Genomic DNA, 22144 nt, shown 5'->3' with positions numbered 1-22144 from the left:
TTTAAACATTGAATGTCATCACATTTCTTTGGTTGTTTCTTTGACAAGAGAGGAAAGAAAATGAAGTTTTGAAAAAGAGAACTGCTTTCAGATTGTTAAATTATTCTCGCATGAGGTAATAACCTGTACTTTTTTTTCACAGCCTCTGAAAGTAAATATGGTATGAAAATATACTTAGAACACATCTCTGATGTATGCTCCTTATGTTTGGAAGCATGTACGTATTTATAAATGGTTAGTCTCATTGAACACACTTCAGTTTAAATACATTCCAATCAATCTTCAATTAGTGAGAAATAGTTATCTTGTGAACATAATTTCAAATAAATGTATGTTTATATTTAAAAGCTTTAAATTGGACTCTGTAACTAACAAAAGAGAAATGTAAAAAAAAAATTATATGAATAAACAAAATTGTATTAATAATTCTTCCATCCTGAATTAAGACCATGAGCTGACCTAAAATATGATTTCATAGGATAGAAGAGAAACCATTATAAAACCATATTTCTTGTATTAAAAATATATAGAGTGCACATCCACCAAACATATACAAAAATTACACAAATTATTTGCTATTTCAGTAATTATCACAAACAATCATACACATTTCTATATAACCTTTATACAGAGATATCATATACATTGGTCATATTGTGACCTGAACATTTCCCAAATCGAAAATAGTCTTCATATATTTCATAGCCTCATCTTTATTCCAAGGTTGGCCGTACAAGGGGCGGGGCAGCCACCTTTTATGAGTTTTTTTTCAAGTGAGGATATTAAAAATCCAAAGGGGTAAAAAGATGTTAAGAAAAATGAAGAAAGAAGAGAATCAAAGAGAGACATCTCGTTTCCCACATCCAATTGAGAAGAAGGCTACTTTAAAGTAGTCCCCCCCCCCCCTTACAATACACTGGCCCTGCCCCCTGATTTTTCATGCATTGTTTCACATTCATATTCTATTCCATTTTTTGCAGCAATATTATCTTGTAGTGTAGAAATGTTTGAAAAAACACTGTCAAAATATACAAATAAGAAGGATACAATTTTGATTTCACATATTCATCAGACATTCTGCTTCTTTGGATGCAATACCCACTAAAAGCCAATTGTCAATGTAATCAGATGTTTAAATAGTATTAGTAGATAATTGTCCTCTTTGGCAAAACAATCTCTACTATCATAAGATTATCATTCATGGGCATATCATTGTCAGTCAAAGTTCAGTTGATCAGTTTCATGAATAAAAAAGAACACCCGACTCATTCCTCCAAAGTTTTTAAAAATCTCTTCAATTGCCTTTCTGTTTGATCTTGTTCTTAAGATGTTTCTTAATAATTTGCCTAATTACTACTGTGATATTTTCATCATGATTTTTGTTGATGCTTAGAACAATCTCATTCTCATCATATTAATTAACTGAATTCAAAATATCCTAAATATATAAGAATTCAGTTGTGATTAGTCCCATTCTTTAGTGTATAGGAAATTTCAATATAAAGATTGAAATAGTCTGTTAAACATTTTTTCAAAGAAGATTTACAGAATACCCTGTAGTTTAAAGTTAATTCAGGAGACAATTTATTAGTATACATATCATTAACAACTAGTTTATTTTGCATTATTTTAAATGAACTTTGGTCCACTTATTTCAAAATGACACACTGAGATATTAAAGGTCTCGCTTTCCAATAATTGTAAATGCATACCTTTAAACCGTCGATTAAAAAACAAACAAGAAAATGCATAAGAATTTTTATTGCAGATTCTTGAAATTTTCTTAAGTACAATTTAAAAAGAGAATCCCTTACATTGACAAAATGAAAAGTCAGTAAGTTTATAGAATTGTTATCTCGCAGTGGCTTATATTAAGTAGAGCACTGAATTGCATAATATGTTTACATATGAATAGGCATGAGCAGAATGAGTATTTATCAAACATTTCTGATCCACATAATTAAATCACATCTTCTTGTCACTTTCTTGGTTCTTTCTTCACATTTAGAAGCATTTATATGATCAGCTCTACATAGCACCGCACTATACTTTCTAAGACCCCTGCATTATTCCAAAAGTCATACACTGAAGACAGTGGATTGGGAGTTCATCAGGGGTGTTCTATATCATCATGTACAACTTGTAAATTGTTTATGTTGACTATTATTTCCCAATAATTCTTTTCTTTTTGTTGGGAAATAAATACATGGTGTCAAGCACACATATATCATGCTTTAGTGCTAAAGAAAGAAAGATAATGTTGGTCGTTGATTTGCAATATCTTGTTCTGAAAGAGAGAAAAATACATTTTTCTTTTGTCATGTCGGAAACTCCCTGTACGGGAGCAACTTGATTCACATTTTGTACATGCCTTCCGACTTTGGCATATTTTTTAAGACTTGTCTCTTATTGTTTCCCAGATTTGTATTCATTGAAGTGGATGCCCCTGCTCCCACAGATCCCGGACTCCACCATCTTGAGACCTATAGAATCTTATACATTAAGGTCTACATCTTGGAGGTTGGTATCACCATTCATCTCTGCCACTTCCTCGTAGGAAGGTGGAAGATTGGTTCCGTTCTCACCATGAGCATCGACCTTGGTCAACTCCAGATCAGGGACTTCCTCTATGGCATTATTACTTCTCAGATGGGTCAGCCTCGGAGTAGTCAATAAAGCCCAGCGCTGTAAATAATAAATGTATCAAGTGTCTATCACATACAGTATAACAAACATAGCAAACATCGGAGATGAACATGGGGTAAGATTTCATAAAAAAAAGTTATACACAACATTACAAGCGACCAGTGATCCTTCCTCTGCTTGAGATACCCAATACGTTCCCTGTTTAATATGATGGCAGGGAACATTATATTGCTATTAGTATAATCAAATCTTGACAACCTTTGCATTAGAAGCCAGACAATATCAGAATTTAACTCTAGCTGATAAAATACAAGTTATTGAGAATCGAATTTAAGCACAAGGCGGGGGTCATCAGTCATGCATTTGAAAAGCTTTGGCCTTCAAATCAACAGCGCAGTACCATCCTACATAGCTTCCTCATCATATCTGATCAGACGTACCTAGGGCCACTACCCTCACTAGTATAGTGGTCTGTAATACAGCCTAAACAAGCCAACTGAGACTTTGATAGGCCTATTTACCGTTACTCAAGATTGGCACAAGGTGATAGATATATCCCAAAAGTCAAGACATATGCACTTGTTGATATTAGCTTTTTAGTATGGTCGGTTTCCAAGATCGATGTATCAACAAGCAACTGATATTAATCTGAACCTTTGCGCGCTGATGTTGCAATTTTGCACATTCGTACAATTGAATTCAACAATTGTAATAATTAGTTTTCTCCCCTACCTTCAAATTAGATAACCTAATAAAAGGCACTAGTACTTGGATAACATCTATATAATAATAATAAGTATCAATGGTGCAATATGGATATCTTGAATTAAAGAAAATAACATGGAACAATTGTCATTTTCATCCCCCAAAATTCATTCAGCGTGCAAAGAGTTAAAAAAGTAAAATATATAAAAGGGGATCAAGGGTAAGTGATTAATACAATCATATTTCTCAGAGCCTCTCATGTAGTGTCGAAGTATCCATTTGTAGCTATTTGTGAACAAAAGCACAGCTAGACAAGGTCAACGTCATAATTGACATTTGAGTTGCAATGTGTTTTGTGGGAATGCTTTCTTGTCCCGAGGAATAAATGATAGATGACGTTGATCATGGGATGATGGCCGATGAAGTATGCTGGGTGGTACCAACATAGAACATGACATCGAACAACATTGAAGTATTAATGACTTGTAAGTGATACTATCTAGAGTTAGATCGGTATGCTGATAGAATCCTCATGTACTAGTGACTTGAGATGAGGTAGCTATGTTTAAAGTGGATCAATACTTCAACATTGCTTCTATGTAGGTATGTAACTTGTCATGTTACTATTTTAAAATAAATCATATTTCTGTAGATTTATTATTATCAATTCAATTTTGCCCAACTTTATCAATGAAAGGGTCAACCATTTTAACCTAATTATGAATGATGATTATGAACGTTGCACATTCAAAATGAAGTTCCATTTAATTTCCACAAAACTCTGCAAAGAGTTATTACGGTGCCTGTATATGCCAAATATAATAAATTTATATATATATAAATATATTATATAAGTAAACATTATACAAGTAAACTTATACATTATACAAACTTATACATTATACAAGTAAACTTGTCATCACATTATATATATATACATATATATATATATATATATATATATATAATGTAAGTTTATGTAGTTTATGTTCATGTGTCTTTGAAGTTTACCATATTGGAAGTCGGGTAGAATAAGACAGCCAATAAACTAGGGCTTCTGATATACATTATTGAATTACAAAGTAAGTCTAAACTCCCGTTACTCCATCAAAACCACTGTCAATTTCATCAAATTTTCCAAGTTTTGAAATACATATCAAAGATTTAGGACGTATTTATACTGGGTCTGTATGTACTCCTTTTGAAGATAGCAGTACTCGACAATACATTGAAAACTCTTTTTAACAAATACCCAAGCGGAATGAAATCTCCATCCAAACAAGTAAAAGAATTTATGCTGAACTTAAGTGGAATTCCTATCATCTTTATCAAAAAATTTTAAGTTTAGCAGGAGGCATTACAATGAGGTACATAAAAAAAAAAGGGGGGGGGATCCACGTACTAATTGTCAAACTATTCATACCTCTTTGAGTGAGCCTTTGCTGTTAAAGATAAGTTGGTAGCAGAAGTAACTTGGAGGGCAGATCATAGATGATACAGCCATCATCCATCCTAGCATATATCCCCACCATGGATACACGTATACATCATTGTACGTCACAGGTGTGTATTTCACAAGACTGAAGATGAAAATTGCCTAAAATTGAAAAACAAGGTCATAAATAAATATGATGGGAGATCTGGATTTTTTATTTTTAAATGCATAGTAAGTGATAAAAGTTTGTGAATACAATTCTCAAAAAAAAAAAATTGAAAATCAGATATTAATATTGTAGATAACTACAGTATCATGTTTTTTGGTTGTGAATACTGTATCTTAAAGGACAAGTCCACCCCAACAAAAAGTTGATTCGAATAAAATGAGAAAAATCCCACAAGCAAAGCACTGAAAATTTCATTAAAATCGGATGTAGAATAAGAAAGTTGTGACATTTCAAAGTTTCCCTTAATTTTACAAAACAGTGATATTCACATCCTTGTCGGTATGCAAATGAGGAGACTGATGACATCACTCACTCACTATTTCTTTTATATTTTATTATATGAAATATTCAAATTTTCTCCCTGTTGTCGTGTGAAACAACAATTAATTCCTCCCTGAACATGTGCAATTAGCATTGTTTAATAGTACATGTATATGATTCAATCAAGTTGGTCCTTATTGTTAAATCTGTAAAAATGAAATATTGTATAATTCAAACAATAAAAAACAAAAGAAATAGTGAGTGAGTGACATCATCGACTGTCATATTTGCATGCACTGAGTTGTGCATATCACTGTTTTGTGAAAAATAAGCGAAACTTTAAAATGTCATAACTTTCTTATTTTACATCCGATTTTGATGAAATTTTCAGCATAATGCTTTTTTGATTTTTCTCTGTTTTTTCAAATCAACATTTTTCTGGGGTGGACTTGACCTTTAATGGTTTAATTTTGCCACTTGTTTTCATTTCTTATTATTTGTAAATAACTAGAATATTTTTTGTAATCATACTCTCTTCATTTTAAAAATTGTATTCCTTCCTTATGCAGCTCAGTCGGTAAAGCGCGGGTTTCGGATTCCCGTGACCCGGGTTCGATTCCCACTAGGTGCACTGGTGTCCTTTGGTATGGCATTTATCTTCATTACCAGGTTCCTCTGAGAGGACCTTAAGCCCTTGGTCCTCTGGTTGCTTGCTTACAAGCATTCATGCTTTCTTTAATAGCAGTCAGATAAAAAAAATCACTACCATTTGTCATTTTTACCATTACCATTTTACCTCAATCTGTGAGTGTGCTAATCAATGTTTCATCACACTGAAGATGTTTTTAATAAAATTTAAACGAATGACTGAATATGTGTATTATCTCCTACTTATTAGATTTTTCCTTTTATTCAAGGAAAATAGTATGGACTCCTGGAAAGATAGGTCACTTGACTTACAAAATAAATAAAATTTAGACATTTAATGGTGAATACAATTTAGTAGATAAACTATGTACTAGTAAAGCTACACATTGCAGTACTATTTTTCTCACTCCTCTCTCTATCATAATTTTTCCTTTTTTGAGGGGGGGGGGTGGAGGGTACAATTATAAATCTTTCGAAGACACAATGACGATCATAAACTTACCATAGCAAAGCATGGAGTGGTTATTAGCCATGTTATCTTCAGATATTGGCCACAACAAAATAGCCCTTTGAAGTCATTCATTGTGCGGAAATTGCCTATAAACCTATCCGCACCTAGATACATACAAATTAAGAGAGAGAAAATAGATTGCATCAATCATTCAAAGAATATGCAGGGGTAGGATATGGATGGTATATCAAATAAACTGGAAAGAGTGCTTTACTTTATTTTCCTTATGAATATTAAAAGTCTGGTGCATTATCATTGTAGTTTTTCTAACCATAGAAATATAAAGAGTAGAGTATTCAATAGTATTCTTATGTACAAAGCACTGTATAAATGCAGATTATTCAATGATTAAAAATTGGTAGAATATTATTTCCATTTATCTAGCACAGTTACTATATGCATATATTCAACCACCGATGCTCTGATACTTGGTATTATATTATTACCCTGGCTGTACGTAGCTGAGCCGCCATATAGGCTCTAAGCATTCAAAGGAATAAATCCCACCAGGTACCCATTCATCTCACCTTGCTCGAGTGGAACAATATCTTGCTGTACGAAATTATTAGCGATTGCTGGGATTCAAACTCACAGCCTTCCATTTCAAAGTCTGGAGACTAATCCACTTGGAAGCAACAAACAGGAGTATGGGGAGAGGGGATGTGGCACCGCAACATGAAAATAACCATTGTAAAATTCCTCGGTCACGCGTATGTACAGCAATATATTTGACTGCCCCCCCCCCCCCCCCCCGGTGAAATAACCATTGTAAAATAGTAGGGTAGCCCAATTAATTACGACTGTCCTGAAATTCTCATGGATAGAATGAAGATAAAGCTCAAATACAAACTGAATAGAAAGATTGTTTCCTATGTTATAAGGAACTGATACCATTCCATTCCATGAAACGGTTAATTAAAGTTCATATAGGTTATGCATGGTTTTACATCGTCTTTAACAAACCTGTTTAGGATGAGGTTCAGGGAATGCATTCCTACTAAAGTTCCTTGTGTCGTATTGAATCAAGAAGCTATTAGGTCATGGGTTATTTTGGGGGCAAACTGCCCTTATCCCACGTGCACTTTTCTTTGTTGCGTGTGTGCCAGATAGGATACCATGCCAAAGTATGATCCCAAATGACGGGATATATTCTAAATGGAAGTAGGAAGTTTTTTCATGGATCATGTATACTCACCATACACCCATCCTATTGCAACACTCTCAAAGAATGATACAAAGAGAAGAGCAGTGCCACTGGCTGAATAGTTATCAAACAGCTGGAATACATACATTCCACCCTGTTCAAAGGAAATGACAGGTTTCCAAGGTAAACACAAATATTTTTTCACTTCATCGATTACAAGACTAGATAGTTTTAGCAGATAAATGTACCGGAAAGACCAATATGGCAGACCGCAATACATGTCAAAACAATCCAATAATAGAGACCGCATAAAAATAGGGTTTCGGACTTTACAAGGCTATAATGTCAAGTATAGAATAATGTAAAAGCACTGTATGACTATATACACACATTAATGTATTCTGATACTTGAAGTCCCAAAATTGAAATGAACTTATTTTGATGGAATATTTGATTAATATACCACAATTTATTTGTTTTCCATTTCTCTTTCAAAATTTTAACGATAATGAAACAGTAAACTCCAATATGGTCAAACCTTTCAGTTTACCATTGAACTTCTTACAGAACATACTATATACCCTTTTTTTTTTCATGGAAATACACTTGTTAGCAGGAATATGCTATAGGGGGGGGGGGGATGGGTGCAGTGTGCAAACAGAAATGTACATCAACTGCCTAGTCTGTGTAAAGGGTATACAAATTTCACCCTAGTTCATGAAAATAGAATATTCAAGACATTTTTAGGGTGGGGATCGAAACATGACAAAATACTTTATTTAGCTTCCATTTTGAAAGTTCACGCATGAGCACGGTGACCACCATGTAATGATGACAGTCAACCTCCAGGATGGTGTCAAAGTACCGATAACTAATCTAAAAGTTCGGCAATGTAATGTTGTGTGAATGACTTAAGGTTTCCTTACAATCCATGGAAACAGGAAATTTCCAGTTTTCACATCAATGATCTTGATTAGGAGCAGTGAACTAGTAGAAATAATCACAAATATCACAGTTTGCAACATATGTGTCCCATCATTTCTTTCAACATAATTGGTTAGTATATTTGAAGATGCGTGTGTGGGAAATCCTGTTGTTATTTGCAATGGGTGATAAAGTAATGTTTTAATTCATATATTGCTAAATCATTGTGGTATGTATTGTGATTGCGGAATTGATAATAAATAAATAAATACTTACATATGTAACCATGGGTAAACCTGCTATGCAGTAAAACAGGCATGTGAAGAAAGCAAAGTATTCGCGTCTACTTCCTTTGAGCAAGTAGTTAGGGAAGAGATCGATGAATGCTGTCACCAAGCCTTCAACACCAACAAACTATAGAAACAAAGCAGAAATAGAACACAACTTGAAATTACAAATACTGATATAAAGTAGAAAAACAATGGCCAGATGACAGGAAAGAACATCATAATGGGTAATAACAACAATAGAGACAGTGATTTTCCGTTTCAAACAAGTGGAGCGCCTCTGGCAGTCTCACCTGCATCGCGCAATTCAATATAGCAGCAGTGCTGAATTTGAAAACTACTATAAAATAATTATTCACAAAAAACACCATTCATATAATGATACAATACTACATTCATTGACAATAAATGACATTTGACCTTGATCATGCGACCCAAGACTTGTCAGTGATACTCAATTACATGTACCCCTATATCCACATTTTATGAATTATATCTATAAACTTTGAAAGTTAACACAGCAATCTAATAATTACCTCCAAAATGGCCAAAGTTCAATGATCTTTGACTTTGGTTATGTGACCTGAAACTTGACACACACACATCTATATATGCATAATTCCTACTTCAGGCAATTTTTTTGCAAAACATTCAGCAGAAGTGGGAAGCTGACTTTAAGACAGAAAATTTATTCTAAACATATACTAACATTTTGAATCCATTGATTCTCCACAACCTCATTTTACCCTGATAATTATATGCAACTAAATAGATCAAAATTATTACTTCAGTTGAATCTCGGTTTGTATTTCATTTGTATTTTATATGCATTATACTAAGATCCTGATTAGTGATTGGTCAAAACTACATTGTGTGATGCAGAAATGTACTTTATGATAAGAAAAATTGATTATCATTATTCAGGAATTGTTAAAAGTTTGAGTTATTTTCTTTGGATGCGAGAATATTACCACAGGAATATACTCAAACAAATTGCATTAGAAAAAAAGGAAAGAAAATAAATACCCAGTAGAGTTTATATCCCCTATATGTTAAATTATGTGTAAACCAAGTGCACAATGTTGAAAGCAATTTCCTGGATTTGGGCAATGGGGCTACACCACAGATTGTAAGGACATTATCTTAACTTGACCTCAGTACTTATCAATCTCATGTTCCTGAAGTAATCACATAAAACAAGCAGATGTAGATAGCTTATGAAAACAAGTGCATTCTAATTACCTAGACAATGTGGCGTTTCAAAGAAATACAAGCCTTCGAAAGGGTCAATCTGTACTTCAAATGGCTTTAAAATCAATTCTACAGATAAATTTGATGCTAATTACATGAAAGTCCTCTCTAGTTGCCTCTGAAGGATCCATACTCCTTCAAAATCCTTCTTTTGATCTTTCATATTGATCAATGGAACTTACTCCAGTTACAATAACTCTTTGATACACAACTTCTAACCCTCGAGAACCTTTATTTACCGGTCAGCATCTAATCTTTCACAAGTTCCAGTTTCTAAGAAATCATGGGGGAATCAAGATATCAGTGATCACCACCGTGACCTTCCAAGGCAACCTGAAAACATACCTGCATAAGAGTGCTTTTTGACAGAAATCAACTTATTGCTTTCTATTGCTAAAGTTTGATAATGTATTAGATGAATTGGGTTTTTTCCCTGTCTCTAATATTCTGAAGCACCTTGAACATCTAATCAAAATGTGTGCTCTACAAGATTGATGTACACTGTATTTTCATTTTTAGTCAAATGTAGTAGTATAAACTTTCTTCCAAATTGTAATAAAGTGCATCGCTGATACGATTACAAAAAATTACTTTAGTTAATACCATTACCTCATTATCAATAAAATCCTTTATACAAATTTAATGAAAATGAAGTAAAACTAATGATGAAAATTAAATTTGTACTGAAAAAAGTGAATTTACTGTCAATTGAAAGAAAGATGTGACTTGCAAATCATTCATATGTGTCATTTCATCTTACAGTTCTATAGGTTCAGGAATCCGGGTTTATATTTGACAAACAGATATATTTTATCAATATCGAAGTACGGAAAGAAAGAGCAAACATCAATAGATACTATTCAAAGCAAATTTACACTGATAATGAAGTTCTTTGAGCCATCCATAATCAATTTCTACTTTACTTGCTCAAATGTTCAAGATTGATATTTACAGCAAGTGCATTTTGGGTCTATTCCAGTATCAACATTGTTCATTTGCGTTTACAATCCTTTAAAATTAATAAAATGGACTTTGCTCTCTGCAAATAGTCTCACATTGCAACAAAACTAAGGTCATAACATTGGGGGGTAACTTTTATCTGCAAAGCAAAATTGAAAATGAGATTATTCAGTGGTAATATTATGTGGTACTCAGATAGTGATTGGCTGAATGAATAATACGCTTCACAAGTACCGTGATGGATTGCTTATATTCACTTGTTTGGAGACAGATATTTCTTATTCAGCAATATTATCGTTATCATTTGTTGTTTGGGGGCTTTGGGTAGAATATGAAGTTGTAAATACTATTGATGGGGCTTCGAGGCACCAAAGTCCATTGTTGTGGATGCTCTGTTTTGTTGACCTCAGCACCCATTCCTCTCCCGGGGGGGGGGGGGGGGGGGGGGGCTACTTCCTTTGACGGGTGGATACCATACGCGACCATGGGATCTCGAAAAGCACCCTAAACAAGTATTTTCTATATTCTGAAACTGCACCCCTATTGTATTGGCGTGTGAAACCCTACCCTTAACAAGTATTGGAAACAAAACGATACCCTTGGCAAGTGTTCCCTGAATTGAACCCCTTAACAAGTACAGTGATATTTTAACTGTTATATGTCATGGACGTCGGTTTTACCTTTACCTACATGTACATCATTGGTATGGCCCCACCTCCCACACCTTGCACAAATCGGACTCTAAACACGTAGTGATGACTGTTGGGGCAAAAAGTACATCCTTTATAAAAACATTTTAGTCTTTTTTATACCCTCGCAAATTTGACTTTAATAACGTAGCTCTCCTAGCGAAATAGATACCCCTTTATCAGTATTTTAGTCTTTTTGACACCCTTATTACGTTACATACGTAACGAGCCCTACCTTGAAAAAGACATCCTTTTTACGTGTTTTTTTGGTCGCGCATGGTATCCACTCGTCAATGTAAGTGCCCCCCTGGGAGAATATATCACACACAAGACACTCTATAATTAACACATGACACATAATATATACACCGGGGGAAGATCCAGGTCCCATGAAGAGGGATAAAAGCCGAAAGCTTTATACGGTAGCTGAATAAATGTGTGGTTTTCAGCAGCGTCCTATCATCTTGTATTTTCTTTTTTTTCTTCTAATTTCCACTTTGTTTACTTATTTTTTTACTTTGTCCAATGAAAATTTGATTCGTAACACTGTTCCATCATACCGTAGAGAGTGTGTTGGATCAAGTGGATATAAGATGAAATGGGTTTATCTCAACGGTAAATTAGACCAAATGATGGATGGGCTAAATGACGATTAGACCAAATGGTTAGCAAAACACTCACTCCTGAAGACGGACAGTCAACCTGTCCGAAACATTGAGTCTCTCTACTACTCATCATCTCTACTCGCCGACTCAAGCCAGCATCTCCTCATCAGCTCTACTACTCAAGCTGTTCTCAACTCATCAATCTTTCCTGGTTTACAGTCCTTTTCAGGACTACTTTCAAGAAAGAATACTCTACTCTCAAATCTCCACTTTCTCGCCTATCCAATTCTTCTCTTCTTCTATCCACTGTTTCTATAACACTCCACATGGTGTACCGTAAACCAAATCAGTGAAAATATTGGTTGTAGATGAACTAGGATTAGACCATGTAGGATGAGACCAAATGGAAGGTATAATGAAATCAACATACATCAATGGAATTATTATGGGGGAAAGAGAAAAAAGAATTGTGATTTCGAATTTTAAGGATCTTGATTTTGGAACTCACTCCTCACAATTATTTTTTTCCCTCTCAGACATGTGCTGCAGTCAACCTAGGTCAAATATATAAGTACGTACAACACTATAATGGCTAAAACCACTCAGTCTAAAATCAATTTGGTCCAATCGCCACTTGGTCCAACTATAACTTAGTATAATATTGATAGAGGCAGATGGTCTGACATGCACTTTGCCAAATAAAAATTTTGTTAGGATACAGTTCACTGCAGACTATGACTTCAGACCATGAAAGCCTTTATTGGAACTTGGACCAAATGGTTAATGGACTAAGAGGCAATAAGACTAAATGGTTAGTAGATGAACAAGTTGTAGATGAACTATAGGGTTAGACCATGTGTGATAAGACCAAACGGCCAGAGAGTAGACGTACAAAGTTGGTGAAGACCAAGTGCTGATCAATTTACCATCAAACACTCACCTGACTGTCAATACCAAGGATAATGAGCATGAAGAAGAAGAGAATGGCCCAAAGTGGAGCGATTGGCATCTGAGATATCCCCTCAGGATAGGCTATAAACACCAGACCAGGACCTAATGGTAAACCCAGGGGAGAACAAAGAAAGAAAAGCATATATACCGTCAGTATCTCCGTTGTGGTGGCATCATGACAAAAATCAATAGACTACATTTTTAATCAAGTAATATTATTTCCTATTGTGGATGAAGATGAACACACGCTTCAAAGGAAATACCTTGTATAAGGAAGTATAAATGGCAGAAATAAATGTGGCAAATTATATTAAAACAAATGCTATCTCGGGAATTGGTGTTAAGCAAAAGTTACCCTGGATATTTAAGTGTCCATATATAGCTAGGTCTATATCCCCTTTTTATGAAGAAAGAGCTCATGCAAACAGTATCCCAAGAATATTATTTGTATCCTTCTAATGGGGTTAAGAAGAGAATTAGAAGATTAAGTGAAGTAAGGGAAGTTAATATGTAGGAAGGATCCAGAGGTGTGAACAAATGAGCAATGCGAGTTATATTCATCCAGTGTTAAATTATGATTAGGGTTGAGTGATAAGGGTGGGGGAGGGGGGGGGGGATGAATGAGACAGAAAGGATGGGGGGGGGTAATGGATAATTGCCATGTTTATCTCTGCCATTTTTACAATGACTCTGAGAGGTTCATGCAGGATTGCAACTAATGAAGCAAAACAAAACAACAAATTAGAACCCTAATCATAATTGTTGCCTTATATCTTTCTCATTTCTCATTTGTATTTCTCTTTAAACAAGGCCCAGCTTCATATCATTTTGGAATGCATCAAAATAATACTGAATCGATTTCATCTCTCCCACACATTTTCTAACTGACAAATTCTCAATTAGGGTCCTAAAAATTCATACCCAAAGAGAATATAAGCTTACCAGACCCTTTCATAGTTCTGGGAATAAATAGAAATGATCTAAGTGAATGAAGGCTACGATAGTATCAATAGTTACAGTAGAATCATGAACACCCTTCACATTAAGGAATTTATAAACTCTTGGAAAAAAAACCTCCGTATTTTAACAATGTAATAGTAGTTTCTATCATACATGTAGAAGGAAAATGTTAATGAATCTAAATCAAGGACGTTTTCAATCACTGGTCATTCCAAAACAGGTACCCTCTATTTTGTCTATTTACTTGATTGAGAATACATATGTCAAAACTTTTTTTTCTCCAAAAGCGGGGTCCGCATTGCAAGATCACTAGAGAGAAGTTTGATATTACTTGTACCATAACCAGTTTCAGAAAATCTTGAATAAAATTTGATCCCAACCCTATATCCCATTCACTCACATGAACCATCTTTCAAAACTTTATTCGCTCGAAATGTTCCATGGCGACACATCCCTGAGATATTCAAGTCTAGTCTAGAATTTGATCACTATTTGTACCGTAACCCATTCCAGAAAAAAATTGAAAATTTTAAATGCCCCTAAGACCAAAAGCATGTTGATCAACTAAATATAAAGCTGAATGATTCACACATACATGCTTCTTGATACAGAGCTAGAACAGAAAAAAAATGGTGAAAAGGTTTACACAAAGTGCACAAAGTTTGATTACGGTCTATCCAAATTGGGATCAAAAGAAAAATCTTAGCCCTCGGGGGTCACAGAGAGTCTTACAGCAAATAGGAGGGGGGGGGGGGGGTCACACTTGAAAGCATTTTCTTTTTGGTAAATATAAATATAGTAGAATAGTAAGTAAAAACTTGTCACTCAGCACGTAAACTTTACAAATTTTCAGAGTAATTCAATATTAGCGTAACAGTAAATTAGGACACTACTTCATGAAAGATGAACATTGATACCGCCATTTATACAGAATGAATGAGATGGATCAAATAACAGTATTCAAAGTAGAAATATATCTGTTCATTGTTGAAGGGCTAAAAACTGATTTTGAAATTGCAATATATACAAAAGGTAAATTCAACCTATTCGCAATATTGTTTCAAAAACATCAACTCTCAAAATATAAAAAATAAATAAATCTAAACATCTGATAAGTCTTGATACATGGTTAAGGATATAATATTCAATGAATCAAGTGAATTCCCATTGATGAAAAATAACAAAAATACAAACTTCCATAAATGCAAGTTGATGTAGCTACACATGAAAAAAATTCAGAAAATGTTGTATTGTAGAATGAAACAGTATTTTCAGCTTCTCATTAGTAATGAGTATGTAGATCGGTACAAACAAAGTTTTAACCAAACACTGAATAAAACATATTGTACATTCTTAATTGATATACTGAAGTTGTCTGGGTCTTTCGAGATTTTGTCAGTCAATTTGATGAGGTTGAATCAGCTTCCATTAAGTGTGGCTACGTACTCACCACATACTTACCAAAGAATGGCGGGCAGAGAGCCGCGATAGAGACTTTAAACTATATGATACACACAAAATGAATGAATGCATAAAAAATATGCCACGGAGGGCATGCAACATAGACCTATAACAGTTTTGGAATGGAAGCCGTCCAAATTCAGTTCCCCCTTAAGATATTAATTTTTATCAAGATGAAAAGCAGTCTCTTTATCGAAATGGGTGAGTTTGAAGAAAAAATTGAATAAGTTTCTGACGAAGCTAAGATGATGCATGAAGCACAATCACAGCAATAATATATCATATTTAAATGTAAATTGCTGGTAAAGAAGTAATGTGATGACAGAAAGAAAATATAGCAATTGGTCCTCAAAATTTCTTTTCAATATCCTTCAAATTTTTCAAAAATCAATAGATCCAAGCACATAAAATTTTAATTTAAGGACAATTCTGTATCCTCTGATGACTCAATTTTATTTCAAGATATATAAGCTCTCACGAGTTTTATAAGATTAGTTAGCAATCCACCAGAATTCTAGTCTAGCCTGCATATAGGGAGAAATGTAAGTTGATATATGTGTAAATGTGATAGATTATACCGAAAACTTGGAATGGTTAGCCTTGGAACCAAAGGGGGGGGTGTGCAAAAGTATTTTTTTTACTTAATGCATAATTTACTGCTTCTGGGTTTTGATGGGTTAAAGGTAGACCTTTGTCCACTTCACTGTCAAATACCATAGCTTCCATTTTTTTTGTAAAAAAAATAATATTGATGATTACGATAAATACACAACTGGTTTTCTTTTTTATTTTGAATGTTTCTACCATCTTTGACAAGATGAATATTTGTAGAATATCTTCTTTTTTTATTAACTGTCAGCTTCATTTAAAAATTCAGTCATCATACATACAGGCTTCATCTATCCAAACTAAAAGTAACCTTTTTTAACAGCTAACAATGCAAGAAAACACAGCAATCACAAAATACAACTTTCCAATCTATAATTGGTTTAACTGATTTTTAAAAGTTTGTCTATAAAAAAAGTAATATATCTAATACTCATTATCAATGGCAGTCTTCAACTACCTTCAGTTGAGTATGCCTTCATATGAAATATCTAAATTTATCATTCTATCGATAAAAATAAAATAATAAAAAGCAAAATTCTAAAATATCAATTCAATTGTGAAAATACTTGCACATTCCCATGACGTATAGATTTGAAAAATGTGTGTTTCATGTATATTAGGTGTGCTTGTATGTTTGTTCATGATTTGATTTATCATAATAATAATAATAATAATAGCAAGTTGGATTTATCAAGCCCTTTTGGCCTGAGGATGAAAAAGGTGCTGCTGTCATTACCCCCAGCTTTATCTGCCCTGCCCATATAGGCGCTCTGGCATTCAAGGAATTTCTTCCTTCCAGGTATCCATTCACCTCACCTGGGTTGAGTGCAGCACAATGTGGGTAAATTTCTTGCTGAAGGAAAACACACCATGGCTGGGAACCGAACCCACGTCCCTTTAGATTGAAAGACTTGAGTCATAACCACTAGACCACGACGCCCCCACAATAAAAAAAAAAACATTTCAGAATGGGTATACATTTCTTCCAAAAGAGAAATAAATTGCTTCTCAAAAAGTATGAACAAAATAAAAAAAATGGGTATTAAGATTCGTTACAGACAAAAGTGAAAATCCATGGCATGGCAGGAATCAAAACTCATGCCTAGCTAATTAAAAACTGAATGGATAAGCCCCATCCAATGACCAAAAGTTCAATTTCTCAACTGTAATATATTCAAAATCCCAAAAATCTCTGCCTAAGTTTGAGTTCCATAGGAACCCATTCATTGTACCAAAATTCCTTCCCCGGTGAAAATTGTCAACCAAAAGTTCTCAATCGTCTAACAAAGCACTGTAAAAAGTGCAGTCAAAATTCACTTCAGCCACCAAAATGCAAGGCTTACAAACAGAGGTTTGTAAGGTTTAAACCAGAATAATCTCGTCAGCAAAATATGTACTGATCAACAACCCCCAAAAAGGGGATCCAAAACTTTGCAAAAACAAGAAGGAAATGTTACCATGGTAATTGTATGAATATGAGACGTGCATATACTGATGTGTACATGAGATACTGAGTTATGTAATGGCTGCCTATGAAATGAATTATAATGTAAGAAAAATTGCTGAAAATTGAATTCATTCGTGTTCTTTAAATGCCTATTATAAATAATATGAAATAGAAAAGGGTGATAATTGTGTGGCTAAAATCCTTTTCTGCTATGGATAATGCTTTAATATAAGATAGGAAACCGATTTCAACTGATACTTTGAAAGTTTCATGTAGAATAAAATAAATCTTGATGGTTTAGTTTTAGGATTGGTATTCCAGTTAAAGAATCAAATAATGTAACAGAGTAAACAAAATCATTGCTTAAAAGTACATCTCTTTAAAAGGATAAGCCATATTTTGAAAATGAAACAAAAATTATTGATTTTACTTTGAAACAATAATAATAACTAATTATATATTTAATATTTTCATCTTTGATAAGGATGATGGTAAATGTAAAAAAAATAGATATTGTTATCATGATGATGCATAGTTGATTTATGCTTTAAAATGATTCCATAATCAAAGAAATTTGTTTATCTTCCATGTCTTATTAATGTCACATCTGATTGTAATATAATAACTACTCTTGTAAACTGATGTTATCGGCTTTCAACCAAGATATTTTAATTGGCAGAAGTCCTTTTTTTGTGAAAACCCACTAGAATAAAAGTTGTGTAATTGGGTAGTGTATAAACACAACTTTTTCTCAATTAAATATTTTGGCCTGGTAAGTGATTAGAATCGTGTTAATTCATATACATGTATAAATGTGTTTCATGTATGAATAAGTAATGTATATACCTTAATGAAAAAAATGCCAAGAAAAATGCAAGAAGTTCACGCCCATTAGCTAATAAGCAGAAAACCGAGCAGAAGAAGTAGCTTGGTGGCTCTACACAAATACCTGACAGTGAGATCTCTCTCTCTGCTTCTCGTCCAGGGTGTCCAGGTCTGCGATGACTGAGAGATACTCACTGTTTTTTGTGTGTTTTTTTTTAGCTTGGTTCTGCTTTAAGAATTACCTGACGTTGCAACGTCCTCAACTTCAACCCCCTGCCTGCCAGCCATGAAGCCCAAAACGGAGAAAATCACAAAACCAGAGTACAGACTTGTGCCACTGTTTGTACAGGCGAAAATGACTGCATCCCTATATTCAAAGACGATTGGGAGTAAAACATCAGATTGTGTCAAATGGTAATGAGATGGAAGTTCACAAACCCTTGTGATTGGTCCTTCTGCTCATGATTCTTACATTTATCTCAAATAAAACAAGAACCATAATTGGATATATCAGATTCTTTGATTAGGAAGACAAATTCACATTTTTTCCGGTAAAATTAAACAATTTGTGGGTAACTATCAAAGAATTACCAGGGAACACCAAAAGAATTAAAAAGAAATTTCAGCAGAACATTCCTTCACCCATGTGAGTCGAGTGTGTGAACTTCCCAAAATAATTATAGAGGTATTACATCCCAATTGATACATAAAGCCCTAAATGTAACTTAAAGAGGCTTTGGAGAGGAAAAAGGGCCCAATAAAAAATAATTAAATAAAGAAAAAAAAAATGGAGAAAACATAACACAAACAAGTTCCTTATGTTAATTTCCTATCCTAACCTATCCACTGAGCCAATAATGATTTTTTGACTGATTTACCTGACGAAATTGACATTAAATTTATTATAACTGCCAAGAGCAGCCATGGTGCCAAGACCAATAGAATAGGAGAAGAAGATCTGTGTTGCAGCATCCATCCAAACCTAAATGAAATAAGATCAAAGAAACAAAACAAAACAAAGACAAGGAAATGAGGCATTAATATTTTATTGAAACTAATTATTCACAGATGGATCAATAATCAAAATGAATCTGGGTTTAAATCTGAAAGAAAAAAAATGTGAAAAAATTACACTACCCTGACCAGGTTTTGATCCCAGTACCCTGCCTTGTTGAGGCAATGTAACAATCTCATATAATCTCTCATTAGCCTTAAACCCTCGTTGGGGGCAGTGTGATTTTATCACATTCTTTTTTAAAATATTACTTTCGATCCTACCATTTATGAAATCATTCACGAAATGATAATACATGACATTCATAAAGTGTCTGCATTTACATCTAATATGGCACAACATTAATAATAAACCAGAAACCAAAACTAACTATTTGATTATGGTATATCATAAATATACATCAATCACAATAAACATCAAAGTGGTGAAGCTTTAATTGACTAACACCTAGTATAAGAGTTGAGTCTCTGGAAGTCTCTAAGCAAAACTACCATAAAACAGAATGAGTGATATACTGTACATTGTAAATACAGGTAAAAACTAAGGTGAAATATAAACTCCTAACAAAAAGTTTGGAAATCTGACTTTGATCGATAATCCCTCCTTGGTTGTAGTAAATATCAATGTGCAATTAATATCAATGAATAGATCATTTAATTCTCTTTAAAATGAAACCCTACATGATATGATTATGGTTCACATGGAGGTGCAGTGCCTTGAAATGTGGGGCAAGGTCAAAATCCAAAAGTTGCAAAATGACACAATATTGAAAGTCACTGTTCTTTTTTCCGTGGTGATGAGTTTCTGAGCGGTTTCTTTAAATTGTTTTCATGCACCTTAACATCAACATTAACATGGAATCAAACACACCTCTGCACAAGCAAACACATAACAAACAAACATTTCAAACCAGACTCAAACCATGTTATCTCACAGAACCATCACTACATAACAAAACATCAAAAATGAAGAAGCAGGGGCTTGATTTGAATGGATTTTCATCTCTATTTACACAGACAAAAGAATCACGTTCTGTATTGATCCTTCATGACTATTTCTGCTCGTTTTGCAGCTTTTCAATTCAGACCTCATTCAACTCTTTTGAATCCTGCTCTTTTCATGATGGCATGATCATAACAAGCATGGTATCATTTTAAAGAGAATTAAATGATCTTTTGAATGATATCAAATATGCATTGTGTAAAATTGGGAGTTGGGAAAAATTCCGGGGGGGGGGGGCAGTCAAATATATTGCTGTACACACGCGTGACCACGTAATTTCCAAACACCCCCTAAACAAGTTTTTAGCGGGCGTTATTTACGCATTTTGGCCCCTAACAAGTTGACCTCGGGGAAAAAGCATACCCTAAACATGTTTGGCTAGTCTAAAAAAAAGCTTTGAGGGAAAAACATACCCTAAATACGTTTCACCCCGCGATTTACCATTGACCAGTCTTTCAAAACCACCTTTTTTTGTAAATTGGTGATTTTGATACCCTGAACGATTCCGCGCACGGACATCGTCCAAAACTTAAAAAACACCCCTTTAACCGTGTTTTTTTGGTCACGCGTGTGTACAGCAATATATTTGAGTGCCCCCCCCCCCCCCCGGGAGAAATTAATGGCCAAACTCAGATTTCCAAACTTTTTTGAGGGGTTTAATAGTACAAAGCTGCATAGGCTGTATTAGCTGTAAGAATCAGTGTTAAAGGTGTTCAGTGAAGTGTTTTTACAAATTTTGTATGCATAATTGCAAAGCATATACAATATGATAGGATGATATATTTGATCAACATATTAAGTCAAAAAATCAATTCTTTACTCAATATTAATGATTTGATTTACTTTGATTTGAGATTTAAATTAAAACAACCATTTATTAATGAAGTTCAATTGATTTGATTTGAGTTTGAAAACAAAAATTTCTTGAGATACTGAAAGTAGCTGAACCATCATTGCCAACTGCAAGATCAAAGTTTAAATTAAGATTCCACTCGTGTTTTTCTCAGCATCGTCCACATTCTTTTCAGCCTGAAGATTTATGACACTCTACTCTCATAATATGAATTAAAGAGAATGAATTAAAGAGAACAATTCAAGATCTATATGTAGGACTCTTCCCATGTAAAGGGTCACATAAGATTCAATATGCGCAAAGGAATTCTGTTTTAGGGGGAATACTATTCATTAGCAGTAGTATAGATTGTGACTCACTGTACAATAATATGTGAGAATAAAATATCTTGCATAAATCCGATGAGAGATTTGCGGTTCAGAGTTAATTTCTTTTTACATTATCTTTATCAAATTCCACCCCAGAAAAATGTTGATATGAATCAATAAAGAAAACTCAAACAAGCATAACGTTGAACATTTCATCATGAAAAAAAATTGATGTACACTCAGAAAGTTATTTTTCACAAAACAGTGATATGTACAGCTCTGTGATATGCAAATTATGAGAAAGTCAATGATGCCCCTCGCTCACTATTCATATATTTTTTATTGTTTGAATTATACTATATTTCAATGTGAAAGATTTGACAACAATGACCAATTTGACTGAAGCACAAAATGTTAA

At 33.9% G+C, this 22144-nt stretch overlaps 1 protein-coding gene across 3 annotated transcripts in view; it reads right to left on the bottom strand.

Moving 5' to 3' along the window:
- The window catches only part of LOC129264416 (sodium- and chloride-dependent GABA transporter 2-like), a 73081-nt gene that overhangs the window by 8579 nt on the left and 42358 nt on the right, over positions 1 to 22144 (bottom strand). For 2 of the 3 annotated variants that reach the window (XM_064102683.1, XM_064102682.1), the window contains 8 exons: positions 19427 to 19530; positions 18791 to 18915; positions 13236 to 13348; positions 8780 to 8917; positions 7631 to 7733; positions 6427 to 6539; positions 4775 to 4948; positions 2586 to 2685 (listed from right to left, as the gene is read on the bottom strand). In XM_064102683.1, coding sequence (XP_063958753.1) covers positions 2586 to 2685; positions 4775 to 4948; positions 6427 to 6539; positions 7631 to 7733; positions 8780 to 8917; positions 13236 to 13348; positions 18791 to 18915; positions 19427 to 19530 — 970 coding nt within the window. Of the gene's footprint in view, positions 1 to 3; positions 2686 to 4774; positions 4949 to 6426; positions 6540 to 7630; positions 7734 to 8779; positions 8918 to 13235; positions 13349 to 18790; positions 18916 to 19426; positions 19531 to 22144 lie in introns of those variants that run through there. The other variant, XM_064102684.1, reaches the window with a different exon arrangement.

Source organism: Lytechinus pictus, chromosome 7 (assembly GCF_037042905.1).
Source record: "Lytechinus pictus isolate F3 Inbred chromosome 7, Lp3.0, whole genome shotgun sequence".
NCBI classification, from domain to species: Eukaryota; Metazoa; Echinodermata; class Echinoidea; order Temnopleuroida; family Toxopneustidae; genus Lytechinus; species Lytechinus pictus.
This window is presented reverse-complemented; position numbering and strand designations above follow the sequence as displayed.